Here is a 25,817-nt window from a genome sequence, read left to right as displayed (position 1 = left end):
ATAGTTTTTAATTTTCTCCTTTCAACCTAGACACTATATAAAAGGTCATGTATTGAGTGAAGATTGATTGGTGATGCTCTCCGTATCATTTTGATTGTTGGGATGAAATCACTTTTAATTATCTATATTTGTTTATTCGTTATGGTACAAACCGCTAAGTAAATTATTTAAGGAGTTAGGAAAGAAAATAATATAATTTAATTATTAAGCATTTGATCTCTATCACAAAAATATTGTTATATAGGAAGATTTAAAAAGAATTTAGAATAGTCACTTACGAGAAAAAATATTATTGACATTTTGTTATTCATGATTTGGACCCGTATACATAGGGTTATCCAAGATATTTTCGAGATGAAAATATTGAAATTCCAAGATGTCACAAACTAATATCGAGAGAGGTTTCTCGATCATTTCTATACTCAAATTAATAACCATAATTTTTAAATGTTTAAATTTTGACCATACCTAATAAAACATGCTGTAACTTTTAACGGTCGTCAAAATTACAAGCTACAACTTCTTTAAATGATAATATCGTGGGTTTACATGTAGCCGTGTTCTGTTAAATATCTGCTTCAAAGAATAATGTCGACATATTTCTCGTGGTATACGAGTGAAGAAGGTTCCGGTCACGTCAGTTCGATAGTGGCACGCACCTCTTACACGACGACTGAAGTTACAAGTAGCTAACGTAGGAAGACGATACGCTCATTTGGACGCATGCCACATCAGCAACTCGTGTGTTAAGTAGGGCCCCGAAGTGCGTTTCTCTTACCTTGAACGGCCCACTTCTCCGAAGCTCAACACTAACCCAATGTTAGGAGGCCCAACACAGCCCACGGAAATAGCAATCTCCCGATTCTATATGTCCTCGCTCTTGATGGTGTCTCGAGATCCCGTAGAGCCAAAACCATCCTCCTCGTCCCGATCCATTCTCTCCGACGTCTCACCGGATCGCAGCTGTTCCTCCCCTCCCTCCTCACCGATCTCGGCCTTTTCAAACCCTAGCTTTCTAGGGTTCGGGCTCACTGATTCGCAGGTTTACCCCACTTCGCGACTTCGTGCTCCGTCTGCGGTCTAAAGATGGTACGTTCGCTCGAATTTTGTGTTATCGATCGCGGTCTTTCTCGTAGTAATATTAGATCTGGCATGAATCACCTCTGATTCGACTGGAGTAGTTCGATTGGTGGCTTGTTGCTTGGATTTCGTGATTCTCATCGTTAGATGTTTCAATTATCTTGAGATCTGGATTTTCTAAGTCGTGGCTGATGATCCTTCACTTTTCTTTTTGTTGTTTTTTGGTACCTGCGCGAAAATTGCAGCCTCTGAGACTGGAAATCAAGGTAAGTTCGACTGATGCATGTGGAACACTAGTAGATCTTATGTTTGGGCTGACTCGTAATGCCGAGTGCATGCTACGTTTGATTGGTTTTGTCTTGAATTATGTTTATGGTCATCTGTGGATCAGAGGAAACTTTCTCAAAGGTCGGAAAGGGTGAAATCGGTAGATCTACATCCAACAGAGCCATGGTAAGGATGTATGCGTTATTCTGTGCAACAATCCCTAATGATTATGGATATGGATGATGCAAGTTTCCATATGATCTTATGATATGTGATCCTGCAACATCTTCTTCCTGCAGGATTCTTGCTAGTCTCTATTCTGGTACTGTTTGTATCTGGAACTATCAGTCACAGGCAAGTCACTTGTTCTTGATATGTTGCATTGGTATTTGTATTCTTGTTTGGTGTGATTAACTTTGAAAAACATTCTTTCAGTAGTTCATGATAGTATTTTTACATACTGTACTAACAAGCAGACATGGGATGCTGGCAGTTTGTTGTACACATCTTCACCAACATATGGACTGAAATTGTGTTATGTTGTTTTTAACTTTCAAGATCATGACCTTAATGACGATCTTTGACTGATCCTAAAGTAATTAGGTTTCCACAGAGTTTAGAGAACTCGGTTGATCATTAAGAGTGAAGAAAGTAATGGGACATTATGAGACTGAAGGCACATTCTACATCACATGTGCTGGTCAATTTTGATGTCATTTTGCCCTTAAATTCTGAAATTAATAATACGATATGCATTTTGCATCATTAAAATTTTGGTGTTTGGCTTGATCTGATACAATTTAACTAAGACTTTGTTGATTGCAGACCATGGTAAAATCTTTTGAAGTAACTGAATTACCAGGTAAACTGCTTTTATCTAAACTTTCTTGTTTCTCAGAGTTTTTGCTGTAAATTCTCAACATTTATGTGCTTGAATTTCAGTCCGCTCAGCAAAGTTTATAGCACGCAAGCAGTGGGTTGTGGCTGGTGCAGATGATATGTTTATTCGTGTCTACAATTACAATACTATGGACAAAATCAAAGTATTTGAGGCACATACAGATTACATAAGGTGTGTGGCTGTACATCCTACGCTTCCTTGTGTGTTGTCATCATCAGATGACATGTTGATAAAGCTTTGGGACTGGGACAAGGGTTGGATGTGTACCCAAATTTTCGAAGGACACTCTCACTATGTGATGCAAGTGACCTTTAATCCAAAGGACACTAATACTTTCGCAAGTGCCTCCTTGGACCGCACAGTAAAGGTATTGTTCTGAGATCTTTGGTGTTGTAGCGTTAAGTTTTCTGTGGTTTTCCGAGTAACTTACACTGCTTGTTCCGATTTTTCCAGATATGGAATCTTGGTTCTCCTGATCCAAATTTTACTCTAGATGCTCATTCGAAAGGAGTAAACTGTGTTGATTATTTTACTGGTGGTGATAGGCCTTATTTGATTACTGGTTCTGATGATCAAACCGCAAAGGTCTGCCTTGTGCTTTCTGGTGGTCCTTTGTCCATGTTATATTCTGAACTTTTATGTTAATAAGTTTTGTTTAATCAGGTGTGGGATTACCAAACCAAGAGTTGCGTTCAAACACTTGAAGGCCATACGCATAATGTTTCAGCTGTTTGTTTCCATCCTGAACTTCCAATAATAATAACAGGTTCAGAGGATGGAACTGTCAGAATATGGCATGCAACTACATATAGGTAAGTGTTATGGACATAGATTTAAACTGCATGTGCATCATTTTCTGTTAAACTTATATGTATTTGCTCATTTGAACTGTGAAGATTCTTTTTCTTTAGAAACTAACTCCATTTGGGTTTAACTTCTATCTTGAATATTGGAAGTAAATTTATGAATCACTAAAGCAAAAAAAAAAAAAAGAATTTGAATTAGATCAGTCCTATATTTGGAATTATTCCATAATTTGATATTGTTGGTGTGGTCTCCTATAAATCTGATTGACCTCAGGGATACAAGTGGGAGGATTTTTGGTGACCCAATAGTTTTAAATCAGATAAAAGGGAAGGGTTGACTATTAATGTAAATTATGAACTTGAGTGGCCTATTATGAGTAATATGGATGTATGCCCATTCGCATAGGCCACTAGTAGGTGTCTTGAACTGTGATGCAAATTTTTTAATAAATGATAATAAACTCCTCAGTATTCTCTTCTTCCATGTCTCATGTTGCCATTGTTGGACTGACGATTTTGGAAGACCTTGAAAGTTGAAGGAGCAGAGTCAGACTGCTCAATCAGCAACAAGATCCTTTATTTTTAAAGTTTTGCATAGATTTGTTAAGATAAAAATCTTTGTTACATTTGCTGTCAAACCTTTTGTGGTGTATTGGTGATTTGTGAAAGCTGATCGAAAGGATTTATTTAATGTGGAATCTTTATATATCTTTATACATTTTATCAGGTCTGGCTGTTTCTATTTTCATAAACTTTTTTGTCTATAGTTTTATAGCATATGTGCCAACTCAAATTTTGTTTCCTAGGAAGTTAAATGGATAAACAATCTATAATTACTTGTTCAACAAACAGTTTTCAGCTAATGATGTTGGGTAGTCAAGATACATAGAATTTTGTATTTGACTGTTTTTCACCCAACGTTTATGGCATGTGCTTTATCTTTGTTTTCTAAAGAAGTATAGCTTTAGTGGTGGAAAACTCATGGACCTAATTCAGTCCTAAATAATTTAATTTGTATGTTAACTTGTTATTGAGTGAGCTTGCACCAATTCATATTCTGTAGTTAGTTAAAATTCTGTTCTTCATTCAGGATCTTTTTCTATACTTTTACAGACTTGAAAATACTCTAAATTACGGTCTGGAACGAGTTTGGGCAGTAGGATACATGAAAGGATCAAGGAGGTATGGACAAACATTGTCTTCTTTTTTAATAATGTAACAATTGTTAGAGTTGCATTTGATACAACATTAATTGGCAATGTGATAGTTAGGAAGTCTTTGCAACTTTATAAAAGTTGTAGGCGGTTTACTTGAGGATTCAAAATTTTCTCTGGAAAATGTTGTTGTCAGCTCCTGATGAATATTGCTTTTTTTTACTAAATTGTGCATATGGATTATGATTCAGGGTTGTTATAGGATATGATGAAGGAACCATTATGGTGAAGATTGGCCGTGAAATACCAGTTGCTAGTATGGAGAGCAGTGGAAAAATCATATGGGCGAAGCACAATGAGATTCAGACAGTTAATATTAAGACAGTTGGAGCAGATTTTGAGGTTAGGTAGCTCTAGCGTGCTCTTAAAAAAGATATGGAACTTTTGCATAATGTTAAAGGTTATGGAATTCATTCTGTTCACAGGTGACAGATGGCGAAAGGTTACCTTTGGCAGTCAAAGAGTTAGGTAGTTGTGATCTCTACCCTCAAGTGAGTTTAACTAGAAGCAATTGTTTTGCAAATACCTCTTTTTCTTTTCTAATTTGCCATTCAGCAATTTTAGATAAGTGATTTTTGTCAGTTTAATTGGACAAATTCACTCAAAAGAATTCAGAAAAGCTACCAACTTGTAAGAATTACCAGGCAGGAACACTGACTTTGTTGCTTGGATTACATATACAACATATCAAGGAACTTTTTGTTAGTTTTTAAGTCATAGCATTGGTTCGTAGGTTGATTGCTTGTGTATCCTTTGGTACATACTAATCATACTACTGTCCAAATATTCAAATATTTCATGTATGTATGATAAGCATTTTAGTTATGATACCAGTGTTGATATCTTGTAGTAGCGAATGTGAGCTATCGAGTGCATATAGAATTATCATTGGAATCATATGCCACATTGTTTTTTAATACTAGCTTAATTACCCCCATGTGAGATGTGGTCACCACTCACCACCATGCTGAATATTTGTTCTCGATTTTGGGAGTGAAGTCAATTTCTTTCAATAATTGTTGAAATAGTTATGATATTTGTGTGTGTGTGCCCAAGTGGATAATCATGGGATAAGTAGGGTTGGAGTTGCTTGTTGGTTGTTGCAGAACCTTGTTATGCAATGGAGCTACCACTGACATAATGCATTCAACATGCTTCATGTCTTGGGCTCTTGGAAGTACTTTGTTTACTGGAACCTATATGGCTAAGCTGTACAACTGGTCTGCTTGCTATGTTTCATAGTATATATTGGCACCCAAATCCTTGCTTCATATCCATTTGTTCTGTTTGGTGTTTGCTCTCTTAATTAAATTCCTCTAAGATCGTATGACTTCCAACCTATAAGTAGTGACTTCCCAATAATTTTGACTACTTTAGTTGTGTATTCACCAAGAGATTGAAGCAAATCCTTTTGGCTATTAGTCAATTATCATTGAAATCACCCAAGTGCTATTTCTTCTGCGTTAATCAATGCTTCTTTTAGTAAGGAGATTATCTCTACCAGAACCTGCTCTTGGAATTGCTTAAATAAGTTGATACAATACTCTTTTGAGGATCATGTTTGTCAATTGTAGTTTTTTTATTTGACTTGCTGCTTTCTATTTAAAGTGCATTATAATATTTGTTCTTCTATTTATTCAGAACTTGAAGCATAATCCAAATGGGAGATTTGTTGTCGTTTGTGGAGACGGAGAATACATTATATATACTGCATTGGCATGGAGGAATAGATCATTTGGATCTGCTCTGGAATTTGTCTGGTCCACTGACGGAGAGTATGCGATCAGGGAAAGTACATCAAGAGTCAAGATCTTTAGTAAGACCTTCCAGGTCTGTCCTTTATCTTCACTTTTCTGTTGGCACTTTATAAGTCTTTGCTCTATGGGTATATTTAGTTGCGTAGATATGTCCTTTACTTAAAAATATAGTCAATGATATTCTTATATAATGTAATCATGTCAGATGGAATATGCTTTTTAAGTTCATATACGTAGGTGTGGATGAAAACAAGTTATATATTAAATCCTATTATTGTTGATCCACAAAAAAATTATGCTTTCTGATTTTAGAATTCTCAATTTGCTGAAATTATCTTTCTTCTGTTGGTCTCACTTCTAAAGTTCTTATCCACAGAAATGGTTTTTCATGTGTGCAGTACCTGTGCTCTTATCTTATTATGAAGCATGATGCTTTATGGTTTATGATCACCAGAAGACTGAGTTGTCCCTTGATTTCTGATGTTATTTCATCTTTCAGGAGAGAAAAAGTATTCGTCCAACCTTTTCTGCAGAGCATATTTATGGTGGGACACTGTTAGCAATGTGTTCCAATGACTTCATTTGTTTTTATGATTGGTCTGAGTGCAGATTGATACGTCGGATTGATGTCAATGTTAAAGTAAGTTCATGATTTTCTTTTTTGTAGTTTGTTGCCAGGCTTTAGGCAGATTCCTGGAATATTTTTTTTGTTGAGTGTTGCAGAATCTTTATTGGGCTGATAGTGGTGACCTACTGGTTATAGCTAGTGATACATCCTTCTACATTCTGAAGTACAATGTAAGTTGTTTTACGTATTTTTTCCTTTGGCAAATATATCTATCCTTTTACATGTATAAGCAACATAGTTACAGTATATATGTTTGCTGCTTGGTGCTTCACTTTTCTCGTAAACATGCATAAAAAATCATGCCATTTGCATGTTCACTATATTGCTTTTCGCACAGAGAGATATCGTCTCCTCTTACCTAGAAAGTGGAAAACCGGTAGATGACGAAGGTGTTGAAGATGCATTTGAGCTTCTTCATGAAGTAAATGAGCGTGTTCGAACTGGGATATGGGTTGGTGACTGTTTCATTTATAATAATTCTTCTTGGCGACTAAATTACTGCGTTGGTGGAGAGGTACTTATTCATATTTTCTTATCTTGATATAGATGCATGTATTAATGTATTTTACAGTGTCTATGGTTGTTGGTTTGTCAAATTCAGGTCACCACCATGTTCCATTTGGACCGGCCTATGTACTTGCTGGGATATCTTGCTAGTCAAAGTCGGGTGTATCTTATTGACAAGGAGTTCAAGTGAGTTGCCATCATAGTTGATTGCTGAATATTCCTTTTTTCATAATTTTTATTTATGAATAATTTCTTTCATTTTCAGTGTTATAGGTTACACCTTACTCCTCAGTTTAATCGAGTATAAAACTCTTGTTATGCGTGGGGATTTAGAACGTGCAAGTGAAGTTTTGCCATCAATTCCAAAGGAACATCATAATAGGTACATGTTCCTTAAAAGAGTTTGCAATTCATATTGTGTACCATTGTCTATTCATATATGTGTCAACATATTATTTTATGTTTGTTTTTGGCTGTTAATTGGAAATTTTAATTTGCTAGTGTGGCTCATTTCCTGGAATCTCGGGGCATGCTAGAGGATGCTCTTGAAGTAGCAACAGATCCTAATTACAAATTTGATTTAGCTGTTCAGCTTGGTAGATTGGAGATTGCAAAGGTATACAGACAATGTATAATCATGTAACTATAGGCAGTTCCAACATGCTTGTTCTTTATGTTAGGTCCATCCCAGAGTGATTGTTTAGGTCTACTATTTTTCTTTTTCATTTGAAGGCAAAAGTTTGTTCTGCAGGCGATTGCCATGGAAGTACAAAGTGAGTCAAAGTGGAAGCAGTTGGGGGAATTGGCTATGTCTACTGGGAAAGTAAATCTGTAACCTTTTACAATTTTGGTTAATTTTTGCCTGCTATTTGAAATTATTATGTGCAGATACATTGAACTATCATGTGCCAACTATTATGCTTTTAATAGTACTCATGTTTTTGTAAATTTATAAGATACACTCAATGAAATGTTATGATCATTGTCTAGCCTGCATGTATAGCTAGAGAAGATTATAGGGAAAAAGTATTGATTGAAGAAGATCAAATATTACAAGCCTGGAATAATGTGCCAGCAAAGCCATTAATTTCAGTCAGCAGCTGGCATGGTACATGACATAGTTATAGCATGACCAATTGTGATGCTGAGAAGGGGTTTCCTTTGACATAAAAATGATTTTTTAAATGATTAAAATTATCATTAACAAATATAAATGGGACCCTCCAGCAATCTCCCATATTCCCATTATTGGTCCCCAAATATGGTTGTCGGAGCGGCAAGGAGTTAGTTGCAGTCTGATGACAAAGGCCAAGTTGGCCCTATGAATGAGCAGGTTCACAGTATAAGATCCCTTGGGTCTTGATAGTGGGCTGGCTTGATGTTTTTCAGACAGTATATTGAGAAATAATTGAAACTCCAACATCTTTTAAACTAGAGCATTTAGGCCCTATTTGCTTTCAACTATGCTGAAGTTTTACCAATTCCAGTATAGGATACAGTTAACAGTTACACTGGTGCTGAATTTGCGTGTTTGACTTTCAAGTTGTGATATATAGTCACCTCGGCATATTAAGTTTAGAGAAGTTTCATCCCTGGAAATTATTGTGAAGTTCTTTTCCTGAATTATCTGGTGTACTTGTTCAGTTATATTTCATTTCGTGCTTCACAGTTAGAGATGGCTGAGGAATGTCTATCACACGCTATGGATTTGAGTGGCTTATTGCTTCTTTACTCAGCTCTTGGTGATGCTGAAGGGATAACAAAACTTTCATCTCTTGCAAAGGAGCAAGGAAAGAATAATGTTGCATTTCTTTGTCTATTCATGCTAGGTAAATTAGAGGATTGCCTTCAGTTATTGGTGGAGAGGTACTTTTGCTTTACACTTGTATTAAGCAAAATCTTTTTTTTATTATCTTGTGATTGTAATATATTGTATGATATTTTGTTCACTACTGCATTATTAAATTGTCATGTTTTGCAGTAACCGTATTCCAGAAGCTGCACTGATGGCAAGGTCTTATCTTCCAAGCAAAGTTTCAGAGATTGTATCAATTTGGAAAAAAGATCTCAGCAAGGCATGTTTCATTTTTCCTCTACTAAATAATTTTGTGAATAACATTCTGCGGTGGTTAGAATCATCACAGTTTACTTGAAATGACCTGGGCTGATCCTCATAACATTTACTCTCACTTTGTTAAAGGTCAATACAAAAGCTGCAGATTCTTTGGCTGATCCAGAAGAATACCCTAATTTATTCGAGGACTGGCAGGTTGCTCTGGCTGTTGAGTCAAATCTTGCAGATAACAGGTCCCTATCATGTTGTATTTCTTCTAGCTTTCTTTGCATGTGAAAAAGTACTTATTTCTGATTAGTTTGCTATAGCCAAAAGGCATTTGTTTTGTATATATAAGGTGTATGAGCTACTATGATTTTGCAAGACTAGGAACATTGTCATCTATGTCATATGATAATGGATATAGATTTGGGATCAGGCTAATTATATAACTTGCTCATGTCCACAACAAGAACAATTGTGTTTGATTGGACTTTGGATGCTAGAATAAGATGGTTCAATCCTTGCACTTGCTCATATAGAAGTAAACAAGTAAAAAACATTTTTATATTTGGTCGTAAAGCTCATTGATTATCTGCATCAGTGAGAAAGGAGATACTTTTGTTTCAAATCTTTTATTGCCTACTAATCACATGAGGTAACTTTGTGGGTTTCTTACTATTTTTCACCAAAAACACAGTTTTGCAAATGGGATTTACATCTGGAAATGCCTGAAAAAAACTTTCTATCTGAATGTGTGAGAAATTTCTATCTAGAGGTCCAGAATTTGATGTCTAACTAGTTCATTGTTCTTATATGTGCACCAAATCCAATAAGTTTTGTGAACTCGTTTGTTTCTCATTATATAGAAGTAGCTATGCAAGTCAAATTATGAAACAAATAAGTATTTTTTCATGATTCTAGAATTAGAAGTTGATTTATGTGGCGGGAAGAGGTGCCATTATTTGTTGTGTTTTATATTCTATCTTGTTGGCAACATAAATTAAGCTAGAATAATAGTTTTTGAGAAGTGGCTGTGGGTGTTTAGCTTTGGTTGACAGGTGGAAGCCTAGGTAAATAGACCTAAAAATTTTATGATTCTTATTGAAACTTTGGTTTTAAGGTTGGAAAGATATATGGATTTTGAGGGTTATGCAAGAATCTTAACTTAAATCTTTTGCACGCTGGAAATAGACATTAGAGCATAATTATATGAACTGACAATTTTAGTGTTATGTTTTCATGTCATATTTTGGTTAGTTTTTAATGCTTCTGAAGATGTCTTGCTTGTTTGGACCCAATTTGTAGTCGACTTACTGCTTTACAAATTAAATGGTACGAATTTAGTTACTGTAAATGCTATTGTCAATAACAGGGGTAAGTATCCTCCTGCTGAGGAATACTTGAGCTATGTTGAAAAATCAAACATTATTCCCGTTGAAGCATTCAAAAGCATGCAAGTTGTTGAAGAGAGCCTGCCTGTTGAAAATGGTGATTCTGGCCACATGGTATGGATGCATTTAATCTTTCCTGCAATAGCATATTGTTTCTTATGCAAGTTTAATTAGAGCATGTATATAGAGAATGCCAAAACAGGTGATATAGGTTTCGATCGATCCAAGTACTTTATTTAGAGCAGCCAGTTAGCAGAATTATACTTGTATGGCTCAGGCAGATCATGTCAAAACTGATCAGGGCAGGGGCTGCGGCAGGGAGAAACACTAAGAATTTTTTTAGAAGTTAATAAAAGTGGGAAGTAAATTTTAATAGATCACAACATAAAGATATCAAGAAGGATGGGTATCAGATTTAAGCAAAGCAAAGCTGTTGTCACAGAAGTGTTTCAAGCAGAACATTAGAAAAGAGAAGAATATGGCAAAATTGAATAAAAAGACAATATTGGAGAGGACAATGAACATATGTTTGTTATTTATAGGACAGTGAACATATGACAGTAGTCAAGCCTGGCATCACTTATCCATTCTTTCCTTCACAGTTTTGATGGTACACCTTACAGTTGGTTATTTATAGGACAGTGAACATATATTACCTTCTATTCGGAATCCAGACAAAATAAGACCTCTGTCATATGTCTTTTTATCTGAAAAACGTTTAAACTTAAATTATGAGATGATATACAGTAAAACAATTATTTCTATCAACTATATATAGATTGCCAAATCTGGCATCATTGCACCATGCTTTAATTCATGACAACAACTCCATATCATTCAGTTGTGCAAAGTTCTACTAATATTGTATTTTAGGGATTTTGAAAACCCTCGAAGTAAATGAAAATTTCTCTTCATTTCCCAGGATATGTTCTTTGATTTCACACTTGTTTTGATCTATTTCTTTTCTCGTCCCGCTGCTATGTAATGCAATGTCCATGATAAACAATTTGCAGGTGATGGAAGAGGATGGAGTGGAGGAGGGTCAAGAGGATCCCGTCGAAGTTGATGTAGATGATTCTACAGACAGTGCTGTCCTTGTCAATGGGAACGAGAATGAGGAACAGTGGGGTATGAGTAATGAAGGGAATCCATCAGCTTAAACGCTTTTGGTTGAGCAGCTGTAAAATTGAAATTTTGTCTGGTGATTTATTGTTTCCCATCCTCAACTTTCACATTTTCTATAGAAATGTTCCATTGCTGCTGGTATTAGAGAAATAAGGTGTTTTTTAACCTGAAGTGTTGGATTAGAGCCTCAACCAAGTTATATTACTAAATCATGTCTCTGTAGCGACCATGTTCCAATTGATTACTCCATATTGTCTGACAGTTGCTGCAGAAGTTTAATCTTCATCTGTAGTGTAAACTGCTTTGTTGCTAGTCTGGAGTCAACTTTTAATTTCAGCTCTGTAGTTGCACTGTTGAGAGCATGTTTGGGCCTTTTTTTTTTTTGTATTTGCCCAAGGATGGAAAATTGTTTGAGAGATAATATAACTCCAACCAGGTTTTTGTGTACTTGATGGTTTCCGTTTGTAAAATACATCAGATTATTGCTCGCATTACCTGCATATCTGTGTCAATTGTCTGATGCTATTTTTCATGTACTATCAGCATATGCCTAGTCACTAGATATTTTATGTCACAATAGCTTCTTGTCATTCCAACTACATATGGAAATCTAGATGTGATCTTGGATAAAGTTTGTGCAGTCATTGAGAATCTAAAGTGTGTTTGTTATGGTAACTAGTCAAATTTCATCGCTTGTAGCTAACATGTTGCTTCACTGATAAATTCAGCTTTTGACACCAATGCTTGTGTTTTCCTTCTTTTTTTTTCTTGTCAAACGAAGGAAAATTATCTATAAAATTTTCTAGAAGGTAACTGTGCTTGCTCTGCCATTGTCCAGCCCTGAGATGTTTTCCTCGTGGTTCATTGTCTTTTTAGAAATGTCAATCCGTATAAACAGGTCCATGAAATAGCATGAAAGCTACAGGTTGCCTTTACACTGCATTCCTAGAAATATTGGTACAAGTATAGATGCTTGGTTTTCCCAGCCTAGCAGGCAACACTATCTCAATCAAGCTATTGAATTCAGTTGTCATATATGAAGTTCTGCTGTTTCTTTTGATTTTGTTTTATTGTTTGAGAAACGTCCTTCAAATGAAAGAATATTCGCTTAAATGTTGCATGATTTCCTATTGACTGTTCTCTTAAACTTAATTTTCTTTATTTTTTGCTTTGAAGAAATTTGGTGGTCCTGTAAATGTGTCGTCATGTCCCTCTCTTCTTGATGAATGGGTCTTCATTCATCAGATCCAATAGGCTGTGGTAGGCGACTAAGCTGAGATCACAGGGTCCAACGCTCCTACTGCCACCGTGAGTGAAAGCAAATATTTTAGCGTTATGCCTCTCGAGGTTTTGTAGCTTTCTACCCTTACCCCTAGAAAATTTATCTTCTTCCAAGTGTTATTTGGTTTATTCTTTTATGTAGAGTTTCTGAGTTAAGAACTCGTTTTTCGTAGCGTTATACAAGATTTTTTTTCACTCTATTGTTACTGGATTTGGGCGTGTACTTAGTTTTGTTGGCATTTTCTATTGTACCTCTACAGGCTTGGCCAAGTTTGATTAGTAGTTTCCTCGGGTAATCCGCATGTTACGGATGGCTCCCTCAAGTGGACCGATAATGCTCGAGGCCCGTCAGCTTATCTTGGACTGACATGCCAATTTTGTCTTCACAGCATTCATTCACCTGGCCACACTAATTCCTTGTCATGGCCCCATGATTAAAGGCTCATCCACATGGCACATCTACGTTCCAATCAATACAGTAAAATGACAGTGCAATCTCCGCCGAGACAACCTCTTATCTGATTCACTAAATGACATAACACGTTAGGTTCTTCCTCTCTTACTCGCTGGTCAGACCATATGGATGAAGGCTTCATTTGAGGCTCGCGATCTCCTCCACGAACGCCCTCAGATTGCGATCCGACGACCCGCCTTCGCCCACCGCCTCCCGTGCCTTCTCCTTCCACATCTCCGCCCTTTTCCTTACCTCCTTCCCCCTCTCCCCTTCTCCCATCGCCGTCTCCAAGCACCTGCACAGCTCTGCCCCTTGCAAAACTCCTTCTCCGTCAAGATCGCCCCTCACTCCCATGCCCCACAGCTCCGCCAGCATCGCGTTCGTCACCTGGTCTGACCACTGCGGCACGGCCACCACTGGCACCCCGCACACCATGCTCTCTACCGTCGAGTTCCAGCCGCAGTGCGTCACGAAGCACCCCACCGCCGGGTGCGACAGCACCCGCACCTGCGAGCACCACTCCACCACCATCCCGCCCTCCCCCTCCTCCTCCAGCTTGTCCCCCAGTTCCCCTCTGTTCTCCTTCCTCACCACCCACAGGTACGGCTTTCGGCTCTCCTTCAACCACCGCAGGATCTCCTCCGCCTGGCGCTTCTTCATCACCGCGAGGCTCCCGAACGATACGTACACCACCGACTTCTCCGGCTTCGAGTCCAGCCACTCCATGTAGTGCTTCTCGTCCGGCTTGAACAGATCGGCCCCTGCGCTCGCCATGCCTTTTGCTTCCTTCGTGCCTTCCAGCCGCAGAGGAGACGGCAGCATTGGCCCTATCGGTATCAGCCTTACCTGTCCAGCACCTGCCGCCAGCGCATCCCCTTCTAATTCTTCGAAGGTGTTCACCAGAACCCTCGCCGTCGAGCTGGCTTCTTCGCGATCCAGTACATCGAACGTTTCCCGAAACATATCGATCACCGCGGCGTAGGGATCGTCAGGCCTCGTAATGCTGAGGAAGGAAGGGAGGTCACAGATCTTGACCGGTGGCAGCCCGGGCAAGCTCACCTCGAACTGCGGGTCGTGGCCATGGGAGGCGATCAGGCCATCGTAGCCATGGAAGTAGTGGTAGTACATGGCGAAGACGGTGGCCGGCTGGATCCAGTAGTGGGCAGAGGGGATTCCGTGGTCGCGAGCCACGTCGACGACCCACGGCAGAAGCAGGGTTTGGATAATGCAGGTGACGGGGCGGCCGCGTTCCTGGAGTGATCGGACGATGGCGGCAAGCGTCCTGGTGCCAACGGATTTGACCCGGAGACGGAACTCGTCGCGATCGCCGGTCTCCCTGTCGAAGCCACCGTCGAAGCCGTCGGAGTAAGGGACGTAGCAGACGACGCCGTCGTCGACTTCCTGGTCAGCCGAGCTGGGGAACATGCGACGGTGACCGGAGATGGAGGTGGAGAAGGTGACCCTAGCGCCGGCGACACGCGCGAGGCGCCTGCACAGCTGGAGAGCAGGGTTGACGTGGCCCTGGGCGGCGTATGTGACTACAAGAAAGTGTGGCTCCATTGTTCTACGGCGTGGCTTCACAAGTCATTGGTGGCGATATAATACCGCGAGGGGGCGGAGGCTTGGATGGTAATCCACATCGTAAGTGACGTCTGTCCTGACGATCCAACGCAGTCCACATATTTGACCAATCGAGATGTCGGATACAGCACGGACGCTTACTGATTGGAAGCTATCGAGTGTTCAATGGCGCAGTCGCCATAAAGCCAAACCAATTGCAGTCTCCTTCGAACCCACTTTTATGAAGACCACAAGCCAAAGTGTCGAGAAACAGACGCTTGTGCTTACTGAGAACCTTTGGTAGCAGTGCCATATCAATTGAGGAAGAGAGCCTTTGATTAGGCATTGTTTCACAATAATAGATGAATCATGACTGTCCTCAATTTTATTAAGATTCTAGGTTGGAGAGGGATGAGAGAAACCAGCTGTAAGCTGCAGGGACAGGTCTGACACATATATATACATATATATATTATTTCGTTTACCACTGCTACTGTTCACGTTACTGGTGACAGCAACAAGACCATCAACACCGGACCACGAGGAGGATTGCTAGCTCAGGCTAGTGATGGAGTGCACCTTGCGGTGACATGGAACCTCGATGGATGTGGTCTACTTGCAGTGATCCGTTGCACCTTCCCATGTCTTTGACGAAGGAATGGTCAGCGGATGGAACGAGCCACAACCTCCCTCCTCCATGTATTATGTGTTGGGGTAGTCAAGATGATTGGTCTTCAATTATTTTTATTATTGATTCAGCATGTGATCCATGCCAGAAGAAGGGAACAGGTTGGCGAGTTTTTGGTGAGACAGTCACTTACACGGCAGTGTGACATACTTAATTATGCCGGACAAAAATTTTGTCCAATTACAAGATTATTTTTAAGATTTTAAGATATGTGAGGATAAAATTTTATTTTTTAAAGATTTTTTAAGATATATTTTTTAAATTTTGGTTAATTGTTAATTACATATTATTCATATAATTAGTTACATTTAGCATCTCGATCTCTATATTTTTTAAAATTATATTGAAATCTATATACATACGAATGTAAAATATTTAATATTAGTTTTTCTCATGTCATCGATTTTGTTAATAGAAATACCGCATGTGCTGTCGTATACGAAAAATGACGTTAAAATAGGGTTAAAAAGAGAGAGAGAGAGAGAGAGGTTTTATTGGGAAATAAAATGAAACATTGCTATTCAATTACTCTACCTTTTCTCTCCACGTCAAAAGTTTTGTTCGAAATTGAAGTATTCGGATGTATTTTCGTTGGTAGAATTGATGATGTGATGAGAAACGAGATTAAATGTTTCACTTTTATAAATATAGGGATCTCAATATAACTTTTAAAATCATAAGAATCACGATGCTGAAGGTATCTAACTACATCGATAATTTATAATTGGCTCTTCAAAATTTTCAAGAATGATATATTCTTTTCATAATCAAAACCTAATAGAAATTAACTTATATAAAAAAAAATAAGATTTTAAATTATTATCCTTATTAGTTTAGGAATTATATCAACTGACTTCTTGTCGATTATCATGTTTTTGAGTATCTTACAATATTTTTGGTACCTTTATCAAAGCACTATAAATCTATTCATAAATATTATGAGAAGCAATTATAAAACTCAAAACCTAATCGAAATTAATTTCTATAAAAAAAGAAATAGTTTCAAATGAATATTCTTACTGCTTTATAAATAAAATTAAATAAATAAGAAGATGATTATATCTTATAATATTTTTAATAGACTTAGAGTATCTTGAAAAACACTTAAATCTATTCAAAAATATTATAACGGGGAACTCTTGAGGTATTTGATAGAAATTCTTATGATTCTTTCCATTTCATACAATAAATATACCATAATTTGTATTAAGGTATTTTATATATGTATAAAAAATTAACTATACTATTTTGGAATGCCATTATAGTGTTCATTCACATATAAAAAACCATTATATCTCAACAGAGGTAATTCATTCATATACAAGAAACATTATATCTCAACAAATGATGTAAATCTTTATGTTTCTTTTCATTGTATATAATATTAATAAATGAACATAAATATAACTTGCATTCAAGTCATAGAAAAACTTAAGACATGAATAAGGAATCATGAACAAACACCACAATGACGTCTCAAAATATTATAATGATTTAGACAAGTATACCTTTGGACGGAGTCATAAGGTGTAGAGATGAATTGTTCCGGTGGAGTTGGTGAGAGATATTTATAGTATTACAGAAAAAAAAAATATCAAATAAAAAAAAAGAACGAAGGTGTCTTTTGAGAAAAGCCAAAAAAATTCAAATATTATTAGTTAATATGTTGGGAGGAGGACGTCTCTTCAAGAATTCTTTCGCGTGCGGATAGTACAGACGAAATAAAAAAAGCCTCGTCGTACGTCACCACAAACGTCATCACCACCGAGCAGGGGTTCTCCGGGTAGGACCAGACGTCACAGCAAGGCCCCGACTCCCTCTATATTACCTCGCCCATCCCACGGTGGATCCACCAGGGCAACAAACTCCTCGCCCTCCTCCTCAGGGTTTGGCGACCGAAAGCTCAGTTCAATGGAGCAGCATTTCCTCGTGGTGACCTACCCGCATCAAGGGCACATCAACCCTACCCTCCACCTCGCCCGGCGCCTCGCGCGCGTCGCCGGCGCCAGGATCACCTTCTCCATCGCCTTGTCCGGCCACCGCCGCCTGTTTCCCAGCTCGGCCGATGGAGAAGTCGACGACGGCCTCATCTCCTACGTCCCTCACTCCGATGGCTACGACGACGGCTTCAAACTGGGCGTGGACGACCTCCAGGCCTACACGCATCGGACCAGATCCGTCAGCTCCAAGACCCTCTCCGCCGTCGTCCGGTCCCTCGAGGAACGCGGCCGACCTGTCACCTGTGTCATCTACACCTTGCTTCTGTCGTGGGCCGCCGATGTGGCGCATGAGCACGGCCTCCCTTCTGTTCTCTACTGTATACAGCCGGCCACCGTCTTCGCCCTTTACTACCACTACTACCATGGCTACGATGGCCTGATTGCGTCGCACAGACAAGACCCGTTGTTCCAGGTGAACTTGCCTGGGTTGCCACCGCTCAGGATTTGCGACCTACCTTCCTTTCTCAGGATTACGAGCCCCGACGATCCCTACTTCATGTTCATCGAGTTGTTTCAGGAAATGTTCGATGTGCTGGACGGCGAAGAAGCTCGCTCGACGGCGAGGGTTCTGGTGAACACGTTCGACGAATTAGAATCCGATGCGCTTGTGGCTACCGGAAAGATGAAACTGATACCGATAGGGCCGACGGTGCCGTCTGCTCTCTTAGAAGGCACTGAGGTCGCAAGAGGCACGGGGAGCACAGGAGTCGATCTCTTCAAGCTCGACGAGAAGCAGTACATGGAGTGGCTGGACTCGAAGCCGGAGAAGTCGGTGGTGTACGTGTCGTTCGGAAGCCTCGCGGTGATCAAGAAGCGGCAGGCTGAGGAGATAGTGCGGGGACTGAAGGAGAGCGGGCGGCCGTATCTGTGGGTGTTGAAGAAGGAGAACAGAAGAGAACTGGAGGGGGAGGTCGAGGAGGAGGGTGGGATGGTGGTGGAGTGGTGCTCGCAGGTGCGGGTGCTGTCGCACCCGGCGGTGGGGTGCTTCGTGACGCACTGCGGCTGGAACTCGACGGTGGAGAGCATAGTATGCGGGGTGCCGACGGTGGCCGCGCCGCAGTGGTCGGACCAGAGCACCAACGCGAGGCTGGTGGAGCTGTGGGGAACGGGTTTGAGGGGCGAGCTCGACGGAGAAGGAGTCCTGGAAGGGGCAGAGTTGAGCAGGTGCGTGGAGACTGTGATGGGGGGAGGGGAGACGGGGAGGGGGATAAGGAGGAGGGCGGAGATGTGGAAGGAGAAGGCAAGGGAGGCGGTGGGCGAAGGCGGGTCGTCGGATCGCAATCTGAGGGCGTTCGTGGAGGAGATCGCGAGCCTCAAATGAAACCATCGATCACCCACGTCAAAAGATAAAACACTGCGGACTGCTACTGCGACGTGGGAAGAACGGAACTACTTTGTCTTCATTTGATACTAAAAAAGAGACGACTTGTGCTATTGACTACGAACACTATAGTACTATTGATTGTACGAGCTCGAATCGATTTCGCATCCGATCTATATTTTTTTTTAGTGTCAATCTTGTTTCAAATCATACTTCTAATCGTCCGGAAGGAGCCGAATAAAAAACCCCTTTTGCTTATATTCGTCAAGAGATTTCTTCTCCGGTGGTTAAAATGTCTTTTATTCATGTTGCTGTTAGTATTAATGTTATTAAAGACTTGGACGTTGAGCAATTACACGTGAAGATAATTTTTCTTCGTGATGATTTTGAGGAGTAAATTTATATGAAGTAATCAAAAATTTTAAAGTTAAAGGTAAAGAAAACTTTGTGTGAAACAAGCTCCATGGTATAGAAAGTTTGATTCATTTATGACTGAAAATGAATATAAAAGAATGACTTTAGATCATTATATGTATATCAAATTATTATTCTCTTATTTTATGTTAATAACATGTTTATTCTTGGGAAAGATATGTTTACAATTGATAGGTTGAAGAAAAAACTAAGTGAGTCTTTTGCAATGAAAGACATGGGACTAGCAAAATAGATATTGGGCATGCAGATTTCCCGTGACAGAAAAACGAAGAAGATTTGGTTGTCATAGGAGAAATACATCGAGAATGTATTGAAAAGGTTCAGTATTAGTAATGCAAAGCCAGTTGGTTCTCCTTTTGTAGGCCACTTCAAGTTGTGCTCAAAACAGAGTTTATCGATGAGGAGAAGGAGAAAATGCAAAATGTTCCTTATGCTTCAGTAGTTGAAAGTTTAATGTATGCAATGATATATACAAGACCGGACATCGCATATGCAATGTGTGTTACTAGTAGATTTCTTACAAATCCAAGCAAAAAGCGCTGGGTAATAGTGAAGTAGATCTTTAGATATCTCAAAGGGAGCTCTAAGGTTTGTTTAAGCTTTGGAGGTGGGCTACCTATATTGCATAGATATAGATATGATAAGAGATATTGATACGAAGAAATATACATTAGGTTCTGTACTTACTTTTATAGAGGGAGCTGTGTCATGGCAATCCAGATTGCAAAAGTGTATTGCTCTCTCTACCACAGAGGTAGAATATATTGATGATATATAGGTTTGCAAAGAAATATTATGGATAAAAGAATTCTTACAATAATTGAGACTGAAATAGGAAACCTATATGGTGAATTGTGATAGCTAGAGTGTCATCAATTTGTGTAAGAACCCAACTTTTTATTTCAAGTTAAAGCATATAAATGTCAGATATTACTAGATTTGAAATGTACTTGAAAAAAAACAGTTACAACTTCAGAAAATTCACAAAAATGACAAAGGAGCAAACATGTTGACAAAAACCTTACCAAAAAAAAGGCAGTAGATATACCGATAGCTGGTCGACATGGCTTCATATTTAGGAGTAATGGGACAGCCTCCCTTATGGGCTGAAGGGGGAGGTTGTTGGGTTGACAGCCCATAAGTTCAGCCTATAGTGGGCTTTAACAGCTCATAGCCCACATCCCTTTTAACTAAAATCCTAGATCTAATAAGGGCGGTATGGTGTGGCTACGAAAATAAAAAAAAAAAAAAGCTGCAACAACGAGGCAGAAAATTATAGCAGCAACTTGATTCAAAAAAGAGAAGAAAAGGGCAGAAAAATAAGAGAAGAAAAGGAAAGAAAATAAGGACTATAGAGAGATTGTTTTCAATCATTAAGGCAGTATTCTCATCTCAGGTTAGATCAAATCTAAAGTAGATTCTGATTACTTGAGGAGAATTTGGATATTATGCACAGTAACATAATCCTTGTATCCTAATTATTCTCTTGAGATTGTTGTTTGGGTTTTAGGCAAAAGACTCTGAGATTTGTATATTCATTATTCTTATAGTGGATTATCTCTAGTTTATCTCGTGGTTTTTACCCTTAAAGTCGGAGGGGTTTTTCACGTAAATCTTGACATCCTATTTTATTGTGAATTCCATTTAATTTCGCTGTGTGTTTCGGCCTACTTGTATTTGTTCGTATATAAAAGTTTATTTCTCTTTATATGCTATTAGAGGGTGCTACGAAATCGATGAGAAATTGATGTGAAGCACGTGAACCACGACAGGTTTCTTGCTTGTTCCACGTTTTCGATTCAAGCACGTGTATCGTCGTGTGTCATTTATGTTCTTCAAGTTTATGTATGCTTTTGGTTTGGATTATTTTTTGTATCAGTACTTCAGTTCATTGATGATTTTAGTTATGTTTTATGATCACTCATTATGTCGTTTATGTTCTTCTATTTATTTATAATTTTAATTGTATTTATGTTTTTAGTTAGGTTTTATGATCACATTTAATTGTTGTCTATGTTCTTCAATTTATTTATGCTTTGGTTTAGGTTTTATAATCACTTTTGATATCGTCTACTTTCTTCAGTTTATTTATGATATTTTGGTGTTGTTTCTTTAGTTTAGTTTATTTATGATTATGGTTTGATTTATATTTTTGGTTAAGTTTTATGATCACTTTTGGTGTCGTTTTCTTTGGTTTATTTATGCTTTTAATTAGGTTTTATATTTATGTTTTTAATATTTCAGATGACATACGATCGGATGACATATGCTCGGTGTCATAATGATGTCACATGGGAACTTGTCACAACCTTGCTTGTTCATATTTTTCGAATTGTTTGTGTAGGGCAACAAAATAATTATTCACTTTCGAACAAAATGAGATATTTCTATTCAATTGCTCCACGTATCACTTTCGAACAAAACGAGACATTACTATTCAATTGCTCCACTTTTTCTCTCGTCTTTAGAAATTTTGTTCGAAAGTGAAGCACTCGGAAGTATTTTAGTCAATAGAATCGACAACGAGAGAAGAAACAAGATTAAATATTTTATTTTTGTAAGTATAAGGATTTCAATATAACTTTTGAAAGTATAATGATCAGGATACTGAAGGTAACTAACTACATGAGTAATTTATAATTAGCTCTTCAAAATTTTCAAGAAAGTCCTCTTCTTTTCATAATCAAAACCTAATAGAAATTAACTTATATAAAAAAATAAGATTTAAAATTATTATCCTTATTAGTTTAAAAATTATATCAATCAAATAGGATAACTTCTCGTCGATTATAATGTTTTTGTGTATCTTGTGATATTTTTGATACCTTTATCAAAGCACTATAAATCTATCCATTATGAGAAGCAATTATAAAACTCAAAACCTAATCAAAATTAGTTTCAATAAAAAAAAAGAGTTTCAAAAATATATTCTTACGGATTTATAAATAAAATTAAATAAATATGAAGGTGGCTATAACTTATAATATTTTTAATAAACTTACAGTATATGAAAAACACTTAAATCTATTCAAAAATATTATAACCTGGAACTCTTGAGATATTTGATATAAATTCTTATGATTCTTTCCCTTTCATACAATGGATATACCATAATTCATATTAAGGTATTTTATATATGTTATAAAAAAATTATTTATATATAAAAATATTATATCACAATAGAGATGCAGGGATAATTCATTCATATATAAGAAACATTATATCTCAGTAGGAATACACTATTTAAGAGATAATGATGCAAATCTTTACGTTTCTTTCCATTGCATACAATGTTGATAAAATAACATAAACATAACTTGCATTCAAGTCATAAAAAGCCAATAATACTATTTTAAAACATCATTATAATGCTTTAAACTTATGTTAAACTTAAGACACGAATTAGGAGTCAGGAATCAAATACCACAATGACATCTCAAAATATTATAACGATTCAGACGAATATATCTTTGGACGGAGTCATAAACTGTAGAGATGAATTGTCAGTGGAGATGGTGAGAGATATTTATGGTATTACAGATATATATATATATATATATATATATATATATATATATATATATATATCAAAATAAAAAAAAATAAGAACGAAGGTATCTTTTGAGAAAAGCCAAAAAAATTCAAATATTATTCGGAGGAGGACGACTCTTCGAGCAGTCTTTCGCGTGCGGATGGTATAGACGAAATAAAAAAGCCTCCTCGTACGTCACCACAAACGTCACCACCACCGAGCAGGGGTTCTCCGGGTAAGACCACACGTCACAGCAAGGCCTCGACTCCCTCTATATTACCTCGCCCATCCCACGGTGGATCCACCAAGGGCCACAAACTCCTCGCCCTCCTCCTCACGGTTTGGCGACCGGCAGCTCAGTTCAATGGAGCAGCATTTCCTTGTGGTGACCTACCCGCTTCAAGGGCACATCAACCCTGCCCTCCACCTCGCCCGGCGCCTCGCGCGCGTCGCCGGCGCCAGGATCACCTTCTCCATTGCCTTGTCCGGCCACCGCCGCATGTTTCCCAGCTCGGCTGATGGAGAAGTCGACGACGGCCTCATCTCCTACGTCCCTCACTCCGATGGCTACGACGACGGCTTCAACCCGGACGTGGACGACGTCAAGGCCTACCCGCTTCGGACCAGATCCGTCAGTTCCAAGACCCTCTCCGCCATCATCCGGTCCCTCGAGGAACGCGGCCGACCTGTCACCTGTGTCATCTACACCTTGCTTCTGTCGTGGGCCGCCGATGTGGCGCATGAGCACGGCCTCCCCTCTGTTCTCTACTGGATACAGCCGGCCACCGTCTTCGCGCTTTACTACCACTACTTCCATGGCTATGATGGCCTGATTGCGTCGCACAGACAAGACCCGTTGTTCCAGGTGAACTTGCCTGGGCTGCCACCGTTCAGGATTTGCGACCTACCTTCCTTTCTCAGGATTACGAGCCCCGACGATCCCTACTTCATAGTCATCGAGATGTTTAAGGAATCGTTCGATGTGCTGGACAGCGAAAAAGCTCGCTCGACGGCGAGGGTTCTGGCGAACACGTTCGACGAATTAGAATCCGATGCGCTTGTGGCTACCGAAAAAATGAAATTGATACCGATAGGGCCGACGGTGCCGTCTGCTCTGTTAGAAGGCACCGAGGCCGCAAGAGGCACGGGGAGCACAGGAGCCGATCTCTTCAAGCTCGACGAGAAGCAGTACATGGAGTGGCTGGACTCGAAGCCGGAGAAGTCGGTGGTGTACGTGTCGTTCGGAAGCCTCGCGGTGATCAAGAAGCGGCAGGCCGAGGAGATAGTCCGGGGACTGAAGGAGAGCGGGCGGCCGTATCTGTGGGTGTTGAAGAAGGAGAACAGAAGGGAACTGGAGGGGGAGGTGGAGGAGGAGGGAGGGATCATGGTGGAGTGGTGCTCGCAGGTGCGTGTGCTGTCGCACCCGGCGGTGGGGTGCTTCGTGACGCACTGCGGCTGGAACTCGACGGTGGAGAGCATAGTATGCGGGGTGCCGACGGTGTCCGCGCCGCAGTGGTCGGACCAGAGCACCAACGCGAGGCTGGTGGAGCTGTGGGGAACGGGTGTGAGGGGCGAGCTCGACGGAGAAGGAGTCCTGGAAGGGGCAGAGTTGAGCAGGTGCGTGGAGACTGTGATGGGGGAAGGGGAGACGGGGAAGGAGATAAGGAGGAGGGCGGAGATGTGGAAGGAGAAGGCACGGGAGGCGGTAGGCGAAGGCGGGTCGTCGGATCGCAATCTGAGGGCGTTCGTGGAGGAGATCGCGAGCCTCAAATGAAACCATCGATCACCCACGCCAAAAGATAAAACACTGCGGACTGCAACTGCGACGTGGGAAGAACGGAACTACTTTGTCTTCATTTCATACTAAAAGAGAGACGAGTCTGTGCTATTGACTGTGGAACACTATAATACTTTTGATTGTACGAGCTTGAATCGATTTCACATCCGATCTATATTTTTCTAGTGTCAATCTTATCATAGTTCTAATCGTCCGGAAGGATCCAAATAGAAAACCCCTCGAGGAGTTTTCGGTGAGTGAAATGCACATAGAAAGCCCCTTTGGCTTAGGATCATCGATGATTGTGAGGATGGTCATACGTCATTCTCGGGTACGTCGATTCGGGAACCCACATTTATCGACTCGATATATGCTGAAAACTCAATTGTATTAATCACGTGTGGCCCTGTCGGTCATGTGCAATCGATGTGGTTTTGGATCGGTCACGTGTAACAGGTGGGGTCACCAATAAAATTGTCATTTGTGTAATTTACAAACTCATTGATATGGATGCATATGAGAAAGATATACGCAAAAAATGATGACAGATATAATTCAATAATAATAGGTTGATGTGCAATCAAACTCTCTCCCGCATAATAATTGGTTGTGTCTGAGGTGCGAGGGAGTCGATGGAGTATGAGTTGAATCGGGTCGCCGGGGAAGGTGGTGGCTTCCGAGTGAGGAACTGAGTTGAATCGGCTGGCTCGCTGGGAAAGGTGGAGGGTGCTACGAAATCGATGAGTAACTGATGTGAAACACGTGAACCACGGCAGGTTTCTTGCTTGTTCCTCCACGTTTTCGATTCAAGCACATGTATCGATTTTGATTTTGACTTTGACTAATATTTTTTTATTTTGATTTTGACTAATATTTTTTTATTTTGATTTTAACTAATATTATTTTCATTTTGATTTTGATTATTATTATTTTCATAATAAATATTAGAAAGAAATAATTTGATTGGTATGATCCACGGTTTAATCTTATATACATCAAAATGTAACACAAATTCTGGGAAGAATCAAGGTTCTAGA

The 25,817-nt window shown here is 39.4% G+C and overlaps 4 protein-coding genes across 4 annotated transcripts; 3 read left to right on the top strand and 1 right to left on the bottom strand.

Moving 5' to 3' along the window:
- Positions 1 to 887: 887 nt before the first annotated feature.
- Positions 888 to 12,232, top strand: LOC103987027 (coatomer subunit beta'-1). The gene is made up of 24 exons (XM_009405209.3): positions 888 to 1,089; positions 1,326 to 1,346; positions 1,472 to 1,533; positions 1,647 to 1,701; positions 2,173 to 2,209; positions 2,290 to 2,615; positions 2,702 to 2,833; positions 2,912 to 3,060; positions 4,168 to 4,236; positions 4,460 to 4,610; positions 4,694 to 4,759; positions 5,910 to 6,098; positions 6,525 to 6,665; positions 6,749 to 6,823; positions 6,991 to 7,167; positions 7,255 to 7,346; positions 7,426 to 7,542; positions 7,662 to 7,776; positions 7,912 to 7,983; positions 8,830 to 9,026; positions 9,142 to 9,235; positions 9,361 to 9,467; positions 10,589 to 10,721; positions 11,621 to 12,232. Exons 1-24 carry the CDS (start codon positions 1,087 to 1,089, stop codon positions 11,765 to 11,767), a joined length of 2,727 nt encoding a protein of 908 aa, XP_009403484.2. The 5' UTR covers positions 888 to 1,086; the 3' UTR covers positions 11,768 to 12,232.
- A 1,194-nt stretch (positions 12,233 to 13,426) lies between these two features.
- LOC103987026 (cyanidin 3-O-rutinoside 5-O-glucosyltransferase-like) lies at positions 13,427 to 15,155 on the bottom strand. The gene has a single exon (XM_009405208.3). The coding sequence runs from the start codon at positions 15,025 to 15,027 to the stop codon at positions 13,606 to 13,608; it is 1,422 nt and encodes a 473-aa protein (XP_009403483.2). The 5' UTR covers positions 15,028 to 15,155; the 3' UTR covers positions 13,427 to 13,605.
- Positions 15,156 to 17,570: 2,415 nt separating this feature from the next.
- On the top strand, positions 17,571 to 19,294 carry LOC135640152 (phloretin 4'-O-glucosyltransferase-like). Its single transcript, XM_065154330.1, has one exon. The coding sequence runs from the start codon at positions 17,627 to 17,629 to the stop codon at positions 19,034 to 19,036; it is 1,410 nt and encodes a 469-aa protein (XP_065010402.1). The 5' UTR covers positions 17,571 to 17,626; the 3' UTR covers positions 19,037 to 19,294.
- A 4,023-nt stretch (positions 19,295 to 23,317) lies between these two features.
- LOC135639661 (phloretin 4'-O-glucosyltransferase-like) lies at positions 23,318 to 24,972 on the top strand. The gene has a single exon (XM_065153516.1). It carries the CDS (start codon positions 23,368 to 23,370, stop codon positions 24,775 to 24,777), a length of 1,410 nt encoding a protein of 469 aa, XP_065009588.1. The 5' UTR covers positions 23,318 to 23,367; the 3' UTR covers positions 24,778 to 24,972.
- The last annotated feature ends 845 nt before the right edge of the window (positions 24,973 to 25,817 follow it).

The sequence above is a fragment of the Musa acuminata genome, chromosome BXJ3-6 (genome assembly GCF_036884655.1).
Source record: "Musa acuminata AAA Group cultivar baxijiao chromosome BXJ3-6, Cavendish_Baxijiao_AAA, whole genome shotgun sequence".
Classification (NCBI taxonomy): Eukaryota; Viridiplantae; Streptophyta; class Magnoliopsida; order Zingiberales; family Musaceae; genus Musa; species Musa acuminata.
The sequence above is the reverse complement of the archived record's forward strand: the minus strand, read 5'-3'. Positions and strand labels throughout refer to the sequence as shown.

Bases quoted from the DNA above. Each gene is read 5' to 3' on its own strand.
- LOC103987027 (XM_009405209.3), top strand. The intron at 1,534-1,646 runs GTAAGGATGTAT...TTCTTCCTGCAG, and splicing joins CTACATCCAACAGAGCCATG to GATTCTTGCTAGTCTCTATT. The intron at 7,347-7,425 runs GTGAGTTGCCAT...TTTCATTTTCAG, and splicing joins CTTATTGACAAGGAGTTCAA to TGTTATAGGTTACACCTTAC.
- LOC135639661 (XM_065153516.1), top strand. From the start codon at position 23,368: ATGGAGCAGCATTTCCTTGTGGTGACCTACCCGCTTCAAGGGCACATC.
- LOC135640152 (XM_065154330.1), top strand. From the start codon at position 17,627: ATGGAGCAGCATTTCCTCGTGGTGACCTACCCGCATCAAGGGCACATC.
- LOC103987026 (XM_009405208.3), bottom strand. From the start codon at position 15,027: ATGGAGCCACACTTTCTTGTAGTCACATACGCCGCCCAGGGCCACGTC.